The sequence below is a fragment of the Cornus florida genome, unplaced genomic scaffold (genome assembly GCF_030987335.1).
Source record: "Cornus florida cultivar Cherokee Brave unplaced genomic scaffold, ASM3098733v1 CherokeeBrave_3.0.0_Hap2_Chr08, whole genome shotgun sequence".
In the NCBI taxonomy this organism is placed as follows: Eukaryota; Viridiplantae; Streptophyta; class Magnoliopsida; order Cornales; family Cornaceae; genus Cornus; species Cornus florida.
This window is the reverse complement of record NW_026775578.1, coordinates 21,554,760-21,568,831: the sequence shown is the minus strand read 5'-3', so window position 1 is coordinate 21,568,831 and position 14,072 is coordinate 21,554,760. Positions and strand designations below refer to the sequence as shown.

General features: G+C 33.6%; 1 protein-coding gene and 1 long non-coding RNA gene across 2 annotated transcripts; both read left to right on the top strand.

Moving 5' to 3' along the window:
* The first annotated feature begins 277 nt into the window (after window positions 1-277).
* On the top strand, window positions 278-4,214 carry LOC132270729 (uncharacterized). Its single transcript, XR_009469563.1, has 3 exons — window positions 278-496; window positions 2,083-2,139; window positions 3,651-4,214. It is a non-coding gene; the product is annotated as an uncharacterized LOC132270729 (long non-coding RNA).
* A 3,797-nt stretch (window positions 4,215-8,011) lies between these two features.
* LOC132270728 (phosphoglucan phosphatase LSF2, chloroplastic) lies at window positions 8,012-13,517 on the top strand. The gene is made up of 5 exons (XM_059771925.1): window positions 8,012-8,368; window positions 9,601-9,806; window positions 10,777-10,947; window positions 11,198-11,409; window positions 13,188-13,517. The coding sequence occupies exons 1-4, from the start codon at window positions 8,077-8,079 to the stop codon at window positions 11,399-11,401; spliced, it is 873 nt and encodes a 290-aa protein (XP_059627908.1). The 5' UTR covers window positions 8,012-8,076; the 3' UTR covers window positions 11,402-11,409; window positions 13,188-13,517.
* The last annotated feature ends 555 nt before the right edge of the window (window positions 13,518-14,072 follow it).

Here is a 14,072-nt window from a genome sequence, read left to right as displayed (position 1 = left end):
CAAAAGATCAGTTCAAGGGTGCAAAAATTGGCGGTGACCCACCTAGTGGCTCGAGCCCGACAGGCTTTAGACCGGTCTGAGCCCGTCAGGGGCTGGCCTGTCCGAGCCCTATAAGATAATGGGATAGGTTTGGGTAAAAGTATCGGGCCTCGGCTCGGCCCGTAAGACACCCAATAGGCTAATCCACGACCACGAGCCCACCAACTAAGGTCACTCTGATGCCTTATCTATATATATATATATAATATCACTTTTTGTTACTCCCCCGTCCCATTATACTTCTCCATGTCGTAAATATCACAATTAGTGTCACAGTTTATGAGATGGTGAAACATGGACAAAGACGGAGGTAGTATATATTATCAAACCCTACTTTCTATTTTCGCTTTCTGCTATGTCTTCTCTAAACCGTAGCGGCGAATCACCCCCACCTCCTGAAGCGACCGACGATGCGGATGACAGAAGCGGAACCGCTGAAAATTGCTTGTTGAAGCAGGTTAGTGTTCTTCTCTCTCTATTCATCTGGTGTCACTTCTTCGTTCACTTCATATTGGCGTGAATGCTCAAAATCGGAAGGGGTTTTTAACTTTGTGAAACTTTGAAAATCAAATATCAAGAAAATACTGATATGGAAGTCAAGATCTGTTGGAATGTATATAGATTTTTATATATGCAGTTTATTATTATTATTATTAATTTTTTTAATGAATAATCGAGCTGCTGAGCCGATCGTTGGAGCACCGCCCGAGCCCAGCTCGATCATAGGTGGTCAAGGCTCGAACGACCTCGAGCAGTCCTCTGTCTGTGACGAGCTTTGCCCGGACCTCCCCAAACTCGGCTAGTTTGCAGCCCGATCTTAAAAAATATATAAAAAATAAAAAATTCAATTTAAAATTTAAAATACCAGGCCACTGCAAAATAAATTGTGGCGGGTGAGCTAATTATAATATTTTTAACCTATTAAGGTAATAATTTCTCACCAACTCTTTTTAATATTCCCGTCCAAATTAAGTGTTGCCTTTGTTGCGGTGAGTTACAGTTGATCAAAGGCAACACTTAATTTGGGACGTGAGTACCTAAAGTTTACCTCACAATTTAAATTGTGATTACATTTCACATCTTTTCATGTACGTCCATTTGAGTTTAAAATCTCAAATTTTAATATTTAAAATTTAAAAAGGCAAGTTAGTAACTTTTCGGGAGAAACAATGTTTGTCTCATGTGTTCTTTTAAAAATTATTACTCCTCATAAGTCACACTGAAATTGGGACAGACACTTAAATTGGGACAGAGGAATAAAAAAAAAATCTCTCAAGTTTGTATTCTCTTGACATCGGTTAGAATGAAAATATAAATTTTGAAAATCCTGAGTGGCTTTCTCATCTTCCTTCCATGACTCTACTTAACATGGATTCTGTTAACCTTAGTATGGCTGTCAATTGGCTTCAAGAAATTAACTTGCCGCCTTATAGTGGTGGGTGAGGTAAATGTATATAGGTAATAAATTGTGGTGGGTGAGAGGTAATTATAATTCAAAATAAATTGTACCTGTGAGCCAAATATAGTGTTGGGTGAGGTAAATGTATCTTTTTGTGAACTTGTTAAAAGGTTAGGTGAAAAATTAATGCCCACATCAAATTGTAGGTCAAAAATGTCTTTAAATAGATTTTTTGTCCCAAAGTTTTTGATTGGTCTTTGAATCTCTCCACTCTCCGCCATCATCACCTTCGACTCTCTCCCTCTCTCACTCGCACAGCCATCTAGGCTACATCCTACAGCTATCATGGTAAATATGGCTCATTGTAATTTTCAATATTTCACATTTTTCTTTTCATTTTATTGGTTTCTATATTTATATATACATGATATAGTTTCAAATGATATTGGTAACTAAGACTTTGTTCATTCTTATGTTGACATTTGTGTTCTCATTCTTGTACGGTTGTATCTCAAGCTTTATAATTTGGAGTGGCTAATTGTGTTAGGATAAGTAGTTATTAATGTAATGACTTCCAAGTGTTTATTTGTTGTTTCAAAATATTTTGTAAGTTTAGTAATATGTTTAAACATATTTTTTTGTAGGTTCACTTTTTGAGAAGAAGCTAGAAAGCTCAGTCAAACGAGTGGTATCGAAAAAAGGTACTTGGTTTATTTATATGTTATTATTTTGTTAACCAGTATGTATGATAAAATTTGAAAATATTGTGACACATAAAATTTGGTGCAAAATTTTGTGACTATACTGAACAATAGAACACTAGGAGAAGCCCATATAGGACGAAGATTTTTTTGTTGCTGTCCAATGAAGAAGAAACCCCACTCCTATTAACATAGGAACTGGAAGTGGAATCAAAGGTATGATCCACGCATAGTGATATGTATGTTCCATAAAAAATAAAAATTAATTAATTGTTACCGATTCGCCAGATATTACCTTTTTACACACATAATTGTTCCTTTGAAACCCTATTCCGCTGTCCCCTCATGATTTCTAACGGTATCTAACTAACTTAGACCTGTCCATTAGATGAAGTAACACAATGTATTTATTTGCATGGATTTAGTAAAATGTGTCTATAGCGAAAATGGCTGCACGTGATGGGGTGATCTACACTTGAGAGGTTGTTACCTTCGTCACTACATTTGTGTTCCCTCTCACAACAAAAAAGAAAAAGAAAAAGAAAAAGAAGTTAAAATACAATATTATAGAATTACCTATTGCTCGCACACGTTGTGTTGTTTTTTTTTTTTTTTTTTTTTTTTTAAGCATTATAGTCGTTGCATAACCGCTACAAGCCTGTATTATATTAAACATAGCCATGATTGGGCCATACACATTTTAACTAAAGCTCATGATCCTCATCATTATCATGGTAACATAAGTTACCCATGGCAATTTAAGTTGTGTTATTATATATATAACATATATATTTTAAAAAAAATTAGATGAAAAAGTTTGTACACCTATTATTATTTTATTTTTTTAGAATAAGGTGACTTTTGTAATATAGACTAGAAAAGTTGTCATTTATTATAATTTATGTTACAAACCTTAGAGCATCTCCAGTGATTTGTTAAAATACTTTTTTTTTGGTAAAATATACATTGGCGCCTATGATGTTTAAATTTTTTTCATATCCAGTAGTCTGTTAAGATACATTGTCATATCACCGATGTGTAAAAAGGTTGTGTATTTTACACAACCATTGCCAAATTAACATATTTTCTTTCTCATTCCTGTTTCTCATTTCATTAAAGAATCAACCATATATTAAGTAAGTTTGTAAAAGTTATGTGGGGTCTTGGCATGACACATAATTGATTGTTATTGAGAGATATATTTTTACAGAAAATGTATAAAACAATCGTTGGAGCTAAAATTAAATAATTCAAAATTTTTGTGTAAATCCATCATGACACGTCATATTTATATAAAAAAAAATATACACAAAGGTACTTGAGTCATGAAAACAAACTCCAATGGATGGGACCTGAACCGAATCATAATATGGAGCGTTTTTCCTCCCATGGATTTTGTTAAACGCATGTAGTTGTCATGTTTTTTTTTTTTTTTTCATTATTGATTATTTCGTTTCTCTGCGTTAAACATTTAAGATATTTTTTGTTTGTAAAAAAAAAATATTTTGCAGTGTCTCGCAATATGTGCCCTGAAAACTCAACGATGTGACCAAAGGTGCTGAGGATTGTGGAAGCTTTATTGGCATGTTTGATTTATGGCTTTATTAGCTACCCATGCATATTTATGCCTTGAATATCTTCCAGAAAATAAGATAAATGGCTACAAGTTTGTCAGGACCATTCCAGACCCTATCAAATACAACAAAAAACTCGAACTCGAACTCGAACGTGCTCATGACTAGATGCATCAATGTGCTCGTGAACTTTCGAATATTTCTCCTTAAGCCAATCTAATCCTATAGAATCACTTCTACAATTATTAATAAATTCCGAGTCATCTCGATCATTCAATCTTAAGTATCTATTACACAAGTGAAAAAGAGACTTATAGTGGTGTACGTTCTATTTTTAGTAAAAGCTCAAAAGACTTTTTTATTTAAAAAGTTTGTATTGGTTAAGCTTTATTTTCGTTTGATTTAAAAAGTTTGTATTGGGTAAGCTTTATTTCAATGTTTGATTTATGGCTTTGATTTGTGTATTTACTATTTTTGATTTAAAAAGTTTGTATTGGGTAAGCTTTCCATGTTTGATTTATGTTTGTATCGGGCAAGCTTTATTGTCATGTTTAATTTATGACTTTATTGGCTGTTTGATTTGCCACGGCAGTAAAAAGTTTGTATATCTTTTCAATCTCATAATTTGACACTAGTGAGAAAAATGATCTGCAAAGAACAATGTGACCAAGGTGATAGTTTCATAATTTGAAATCATACCGCTTCATGTTTGTTGTCATGTTGTATGCGACTAGTTCAAATTCATGTTACACAATTTTACATATTTTTCTTCTAAATACCATCTTACAAAAATCTTTTTTTGATAAGTAAAAGTTTGTATGTAATGTTTGATCAGAAAGATTTATATTAAAAAATAATTCTTTTATCTCTTGAAATCATATAATAGATATTATATTATACGTGTATATATAATTAAGTAGTCATGTGTTGTGGCAAGGATTACAATAATAATGAATTTACAGTGTATTTTTATTTCACACGGTTTGAGTTTTCAAAAGTATGCATAAAGAACTCCGAAGTTCAAATTTTCTTCTGAGTTTTAAGTGACAAAGTAAAAATTTAGCTTTAAAACTCTATTTATTTATTTATTTTGGCAAATGTAAATAACAATTATGAAAATTTATGGATGTCCCTCTTCGCTCAGTATCTGAATTCAAGGATGTGAATTGTTGCATAAGTAATATAAATAGGAAGGAATGTGAGTTGTTGCATAAGTAATCTAAGTAGGACACTGCACATGATGAAATGATAAACGAGAGGGATTCAAGTTCATTAAACAATAGCCTAAACATTTGGATTTACCAAATTAATTAAAAGCTTGTTAATATGTGAATCATTGTATTACTTTAAGGATCCATTGATTTTTTCGATCCATTATGTTATAACATGTATGATTTCACATTAATATGTATGCTAAAAGATTTGTAACCTAATGAATTGCAATGATGCTCACATCATCAATATAGTCTTAATTATAATTATCAAATTAATTAACTATGCCACGTTTGAGCATCTAAGTTTTTTCTCTATAGCTCCTCATGAATAACATTAAGACACATTTCACAATAATAAGAAATACTAGGAAAAGAAATGGATTTGGATAACAAAGAAGAAGAAAAAAAGTTCAGACCACACATCTGTCCTTCTGTTAATGTATCATGGTGGTGCATTAGTGGGGTTATAGGTACTAAGTAATGGAAATTGGATCGACCGATACAAAGACACCACTCATTAGAGAATCTCTGATTTTGGGTAGAGTTTATGGATTTGTGTGCGGGAATAAATTCTTGGCTGGTTGTTGATCTAACATGAGATTATATATATTATATAAACATGTATTTTGTGCATGTGTCCTCTTTAAAAATATCATCCTTATTCCTTTTTGGATATAACCAAAGTTCACTTCAAGAAATTGCCTACTAATTGGGAAACGTAGGAGAGGAAGATTATAAACAAATTTAACTTTTTTATATGGGCTTCACATATGACTAGTTTAGATTGGGATCCACAACTAACACTAAGGAGTTCAAACCTTTTTATACACTAAGATGATCAATGTATGATTTGAGAATGGGGCTAGATCACAAAATAAAGGGCTATGAATGCATTTTCACCAAACTTCCAAGTAGAAACACAAAATTGGGCTTAAAACCCAAACATTTTAAACTATCCAATCTATATAGAATTGACGAGCTTAAAGTGTTGTTGAATGAATTATAATGGGATCAGAAGGGTGAGACAAAGAATACAGAAAAATGAAGTATAATTTATGTGGTTGACCACGTTCCTCCAAAACCCTCCGCCTCTCCTCACACACCCCATATATATATATATATATATATATATATATATATATATACACGCACATTCATTTTTTGGAAACTCTATTCTGCGCAGCAGGTTGATCTTGATTTATAACTTCCTAACTAGCTGACCTCCACAACTGGTTTAGACAACTGTACGATAAACTCTTATTAATTTGTTTTTTGGTTTTTGATGTCGAATAGTCTTTTAATTAAATACATTAAATGAGGATGTAGTATAGTAACACATATTTAAAATTCATGGATTTGGTAAGGTGTGTCTATTCCGGAAATGGATGCACATGTTTCACCTCTATCCCTACGGATATCAAACCATTTGGAATGAACACTAAAAAAAATAATGAAATTTTCTTTTTAAACATTTGTGTTGCCCCTCAACAACAGAAAATGTTCAAGTTGCACTACTAGTTGCAGAATCCCTCTCCCAGATTATTAATTGGCAACCCGTCATCCGGACCAATCAAATGTAAGCTATTTTTCGGCAAAAAAATATATTTTCACTTATATTTTAGTATAATATATATAGATAGACTTCACGTGATGTAACTAAAATTTTTCACTTCAGATGGAGGAAAATAATTTGCTTTTCACTTCAGACGGAGGAAAATAATTTGCAATCTTTTAAAACACTCTTACTGACTTTGGCGTGACCAAAAGTGTTGAGGATTGTTCGAATCATGTTTGATTTGTTACTCGCTTAGCTCTCAGCTCAAACATTAGCACTTGTTGATTACAAATGTGATCCTCATTTATATTTATAATCCCCTCTTTTTCAGTGGACAACTGAAATACATTCTAATAAACCGTTAAGATTAACTTTTTGAAAATATCTTTTAACATCTCTACAATTCTATACATTCCAACAATAATTTAGAATCTTTCAAAACTCTCTACACTACTCTGGGACTTTAAAACCAAATTCTTGACAGATACTCCATGCAACTCACCCCGTGTGTGGTGTAAGCTCCTTTGAGAAGGCACGCATTACCCGTTTGACATAACCCCTCCTTTAAAGAGGCGTGGCAAAATTGTAAATTACCTCCTACACTTCCACTATAACAGTTCCTCTAGCCTCCTAATCTAACATATATCGTTAAAGCCCAAATCAATATTTGTTTATACACTTTATTTATTTATATATTTTTATGGACGAGTTCAAATCTTTCCTCTCTTTCTATTGCTCCCTCCAATATGAAACCTAAGAATAGTTTTTATGATAATTAAGAAGTGTGAGAAAACAAAATGGATTGTGAAATCAGTACCATAATTTGCTGCTCGTAACTCACTCATATTTGTTCAGAAGTATAAATAATTCGATTAGATCAAGCCAAGTCAAATCAATCAAATAACAAGTAATGGAACAAAAAGGTAAATTAATAAATATTTCCTACACAATCATACTAATGTTAAGTTTTGACCCACCTTCTAAATATAAATAAATTAATTAATCATTATATGATATATCTATATTTTTAAGACAAGAATGTTAGATAGACTTTAAAAGTACGAGGGTTCGAAATCGAACTTTAAAAAATAACAAAAGGAAGTGTTGGGTGACGGGGTCTTCTAACGTTTATCATTCTATTTTTCTTTGGCTCAAAATAATTGTCTTATTTAAAAAATCAAAATACAATAGTTTTTTTTTTTTGTAATTTTATTCATTAATCTTTTTAATTTGAATCTATAAAAAAATAAACAATTATGTCATTTTTAATTTGAATCTATAAAAAAAATAAACAATTATGTCATTTTAAGTTTATTAAAGAGAAAATTAATCACGACTAATACAGTAAAAATAATAATAAAAAATTCTTCTCTTAAAAAAAATAAATAAAAAGACACTTATTTTCAGACGTTGGAATAATATATTAATATTTATTAATTCGCACGAGTAGCATTTTATATTATAAAAAAAAGGAAAATAAAAAATAAAATTAGTTATTTTTCGTGCACTTTTGTGGCAACGATGTTAGTTGGCAACGTAAAATATCCGGTTGTAGATCTTGATTCTGCACTTGGGGCGGTGACGAGAGAGAAAAATGGGATCTCTCGGCAACGCCATTTTTTCTTTATCATCCTTCAAAACTCCACCGGACAATGATGTCTCGTCACGGAAGAGAAAAACCAAGAAATCTGCGTGTAAGTGTAATCTCACCATGGTTTCTAAGAACTCCTTCAAATTGACCAAAATCTCTTGCCAATTGTCTGAGAGTGGCATTGAAGAAATACACACAATCGATGGAGTTTCAAGCACCAAGAACAGAATGGAAGAGTACAACATAGCTATGAAGAGCATGATGAGGAACCCCTATGAGTATCACCATGATCTGGGTTCGTTTCCTTTTACAACCCCAATTTGTTCTTAATTTTCACATTTCGTTATTAATTTTTTGCATTTTGGTTCTCTAATTTTTAATGCTGTCCTGATTTATCTTAAAATAAGAAAATGAACATGGGTTCTATTTTTTCGTTTTAAATTGATCTGGGTTTTTGTTAGTTTTTGAGTTATTTGGTAAATTTCTTCAATAGTGCTCTCAGATTCATTTGGTGTTATTCTGATTCTTTATTCTTTTATTTTTGTTTGTCTGTTTAATAGAGGTAATCTTGGTTCAGGTGATACATTATTGCTTGATAGATTCTTCTCTTTTTGTGTTTTAATCACTATTAAGATTGAATCAGGACTAAAATGATTGGTACAAGTTCTAGATTTTGCTGTTTTCTGGTTCTAGCTTATTTGTTTGTGTCGCTTTTGAGGCTTTGGATTCGTCTCTTTAACAATATAGTCGACTTTGTATTTCTGAAATGGAATTGTTCAATATCTCAGTATGTTTAATTAAATTATAAGTAATGATGAACTATTGCATGTGATTTGATCTCGGGATGCATGTAACTTGGCATAGAGAATCTATTCTGTTGTATTTGTTTTTAAGATCTATTGCATGGTAAGATTTCTATAGATGTCATTTTGTGCAACTAATGCGAAAGGTTAAATCTGTATCACCCCTTAAACATTTCTTATTAGCACAACCAATGCTGGTTAATGGCTTCTTTATTCTCATATACTTCTTTTTGGATAATGCTATAGCAGGCTTAGCAGCTACTTGATCAAGTTCATGTCACATCAATTAGGTAAAAAGAAAAAGGGAAAAGTATGTGTCAAGATCATGGCTTATTCAAAACTAGTGCCATATGAAATAGTGAATAGAGGTTCCCCAGAATGGCTACTTTATTCAAAATCAGAATGGCTACTTGCTTTAGTTATTTTAAGTATTTTCTCTGAAGCTTTATGGCATCAGCATCTGAACAGCTTATCACGTGAATGATCTTATATGCACAGCAGTAACCATGGCTATATTGCAGGGTTACATATTTACTGTTTATCAAAAAGTTGTATGGTTAATTTCTTTTTGTTGGAATAACAATCACAAAGCGAAGAAAAAATATTGCAGCTGGTATTTTGCTGTATACTTTCATGGATTAAATTATTCTAAACCACTTACATTGAAAATGTTGTGTTGCCTTGGTGTGTCTTAGTTATTTAATAAATCTTGTCCTGATTTCAGGCATGAACTACACACTGATAACCGATAATTTGATTGTGGGTTCCCAGCCTCAGAAAGCAGAAGACATAGATCATCTGAAACAAGAGGAAAACATAGCCTACATTCTTAACTTGCAGCAGGACAAAGATATCGAATATTGGGGAATAGACTTGCAATCTATAACAAGAAGATGCAGAGAACTTGAAATTCGGCACATGAGAAGGCCCGTAAGCAAATTCATAAACACCTAACCTTTTAATAAAAAAATTGGGAGTAGAAGTAAATTCTGGGTCCAGCTTATTTTGGAGTATGATTTGTAAGTCACTTCTACATATGACAATTGGCATCTTTGAAACTTGTTGACATGACCCCATGTCCTACACAGGTCACTACCTGTTCAATAAAAATCACTAAAAATCCATTTTTATTGACTTATGTTGTAAAAAGTTGTGTTCAATACATTTTAGACCCTATGTGCCAGGTCGGAAAAAATATTCACGATTGCGATGACCGATTACGTTATGTTATGTGGCTGATTCTGTTACACTGTGTATTGGCAGTCGTGACCGCGACTGCAAACTACGGTGTGGATACTTTCAAAAGATTCCACCTTCATTTCTCAAATTATGCACTAGGACCGGTGAACATGCCTTTCTGTTTTCTTGTTATTCCACATAGGAATAGAAATCTGGCATGCAGGCCTAATTATAATAGCCTCATAAAACTATAGTCATGTTCCTGTTTTCAGATTTTGGGGAAGTGCCATATCTAAACACCATTTTGCATTAATGTGACACTTGTGGTCATGTTCACAAATCCTGTTTTTGTAATTTAGGTGTACTCCACATGAAATTTTTCTAGAGTGTTAACCCCTGCCAAAATTTTAACAAGAACTCATATTTTTCTTCTTCTCTATATGTTTAGATGGCTAATTCTTGTTTCAGCAATTATTTATTCTTATTGAAGGCTATTTATGAACAAGGTGCTGATGAGAGTTTTTGCTTGAAAGCATCAAAAAGTTCAAGACCAATATCTGGTTGCATCTTTTGAATTTTTTTAGTATCCACCTCAATTCAACAAATCCTTTTCCCAGCACCTTGGAATGGATAAATATTGAAGAAAAGGAATAAACATACTAAGGGCTTTTCTGTGCTATTCTGGTATCTGCCTTACCATCTTCAACTTATGCATTGATAGGCAAGAGACTTTGATCCCGATTCCTTGAGAAGTGGATTACCGAAAGCTGTTTCGTCTTTAGAGTGGGCCATTTCAGAGGGGAAAGGAAAAGTGTATGTGCATTGTACAGCTGGATTGGGAAGAGCTCCAGCTGTCGCAATCGCTTACATGTTCTGGTTTTGTGGCATGAATGTAAGTGCCCAACTCTCCAATATATGATCTCTTATTGTGTTGCATGTCAAATACACTTGTTGAAATTTTTTTTAAAACTTTAGCATCTTTAGTAGTGAAAATGTATTGAAGTTTAAACTGTTTAAGATTCCAGGACAATCATGGTAGAGTTATCAAGTAATTGATTCTCTGCTTCCTAAGTTATGCAAAGATTAGAATAGTTTTCTTTCTTACCCTTCTTTTATCATACTGTGTCTTGGCTACGGAACAGCTGAATACAGCATATAATTCACTTACTGCAAAAAGACCCTGTGGACCCAATAGAAAAGCAATACGTGGAGCTACTTATGATTTGGCTAAGAATGATCCCTGGAAGGAGCCTTTTGAGAGTCTTCCAGAACATGCTTTTGGGAATGTAGCAGATTGGGAGAGGGAATTGATTCAGGATCGTGTCCGCTCCCTCCGTGGAACTTGAGAATACTGGTAAGAATTTTGTCTTGAAAAATTCATTCAATATTGGAACCGTCTAACATGAGGTTGCTGGGTTATGCTGGCAAGATCTTGGAGCTACTTTTGCTCCACATGATTTGTGTTTTATTTCTAGCTAATTGATAGCCTGCCTTACTGTTTACATCAGCTTCCAAAGAAGTTGCAAATACTTGTCTAAAGATCTAGTTGGGGTTGTTATGCCATTGGTCTTATTTTGTTAGCTTGCTTGTATGAGGCATGGACACGGATATAGGATATATGATACGTTATATAACAGATTCTGAGAATGTAAGTTTGATATGGCAGGGACATATCATGAGCTAATTATATAGTCTTAGATTCTAGTTAATATATTAAATTTTATGCAATAAATCTGAAAGTTATTTTCCTTACTGTGAAAAAAGAAAAACTGAAAGTTCTTTTTTCTTTTAAGTAATAAAACAAGGAATTATGTTGCATTGACACAATCTTGTGGAATGTGGCTAGATTCAACAAAAGTTACCCTCATTATGTCTTAAAAAGTGGTTGAATTATATAAAACCCTCAATATGTTCTCTCCTGTGATGCTGTAATGGTCAAAGTTCACTGTCCTAGACATGTGGACATGTGTCCAGTAGTATCAAATACGTACTCCAAATCCAAAGCTCATCAAATTATGGATGAGTTTTGGAAGTATCAAACATATATATAGGAGTATCCAATCGCTCTAGGTATTTAATAGGATACCATTTGGGTATGTCACTTTCTGAATAGCTTGTATGCTTTATTAACACCTAAAAAACAAGTGTTAACAAGTAAAACAAAGAACAAACCTAAGGGTCGAACTGGATACCAAATTAACATTTGACATTTTTTGCACAAAGTGGCTGCTCTGCGATGTTTCAAACCCGTGACATTTCAACAGTCCGAGCATTTTACCACTCCCCGAACATTTCAAAACAAATTATCCTTCCTTAACCAAGTCATTCTCGAATTTTGCCGCCATCTACTCTTTTCCAACCTGGCTAGCCTCCTTCATTCTTCTTTGGCTGTCAACTATGGACATTGTAATTTATTTTAGTTATCTTGAAGTCTAAAGGGGATTTGATACCAAGTCCTTGCTATGAGTCCCTAAAGACTCACTAGTGGCCAGTGGCTCCTCTTAACCTCCTATTTACTATTGAATATAATGTCTTTTGGCTTTTGTCAAATCAAAAGTGTAATAAGCCAGAAGTTTTTGGGCCATATATTAGTCTCAAGATATACTTAAACCGGGAGGGATAAAGCGCCTGAAATTCACTGAGGTTATTCTGGCATGTCATCATAGATAAATATCCAACATCAGCAGAAATTCAGCTCAGATATTGCATGGGGAAATCAATAGTGTACTGGAGTAATAATAATAATAATTTCTTTATGCATATTTAAGTACGCACTCTTTAAGTAGTTAAGTAGTTAAACTGCATTTAATGATTCTAATGAGTTTGACCTCACTCTATTCAGTATCTTTTGGCTGGTTACATGATCCCTCCCTTCAATCACAATAAGTTGTTGTTTAATCTTGTGTTTGATTGCTATGAAGATGAATGAATATGATTTCTGAGGAACAAAAAAAAAGGGGAAATGTGGAGGTCTAGATTGTATTTGTCTGCAATCGAATGGAAGAAAATATTATTCTTTTTCTTCTTCCCACATGCATGTCTTAGAATATATATGTGTGTGAATATGTAGTCTTGAAGCTGCACTATTTTATTGATTTGGAAACTCATGCTGACAATTTTCTGTTTCCTCAGAAATTCTTAGTGGAATGGTGGGAATCTGGAGGGCAACTTATGAACTACAGGGCCGGAACAGGGGAGAGTTGGGCATACCAATGCACAAAGCTGAATGTCTTTGAAGCACACCCATACTATACATTCAAGCTCATACTGTTCTGTTCGTTCATCTTCTTCTAAAATAAGGATAATTATAGCACTGTTAATATTTATACAACAGTTGCATACTCATGAATAAATTTATGAGGCCTAGTGGGCATTGGGCTTGAAGCCATTTGTTGGTTGTAAAAGCTAATACCTAATTGATGAGATTTCCACAATTAAGAGACTACTAACAATTTTTTGTCATGTTCCAAGTTTATTGGATGTCTCCAGAGAAGCCATTAGTGATTCTGAAGCAAGATAGGAGTATAACATTGCAACAGTATCACTGTTGAGTTACTTTGACTTTTTAACTTCGTTTCATCTCAAAATGAGCTTGGAGAGGCCATGCAGTTAGCGTCGGTAGTAAATGTAGACTCGTATGAAATGAGAACAACTTTCTGCAGAATGTACTGTATGTAAATGCTATTATTGTGAAATTTTAAAGGAATATCTCCGTTAGGGTGCCAATTTGGTGATCCTAAACACAGCTCAAGTAAAATTGATTGAGAAAGATGGGGGGGGGGGGGGGGGGGGGGGGGTTGGGGGTTTTTTTTGTTCTTCTCAGTTGGTTACACATATGCCTCCACTGAGGCTTGAACCCCTGACCTCCCTTTGGAAAGTAAGAGCCTGATACCGCTAGGCCACTGGCCCGTTGGTAGCTCTCCATCTTCCTCTCCAGACTTCACCGACAATTTAACCTTCCATCCACAAATGGTGAAAAAGTCCTTTCCCCTCAACCTTTCATCTTTCTTACCAAAC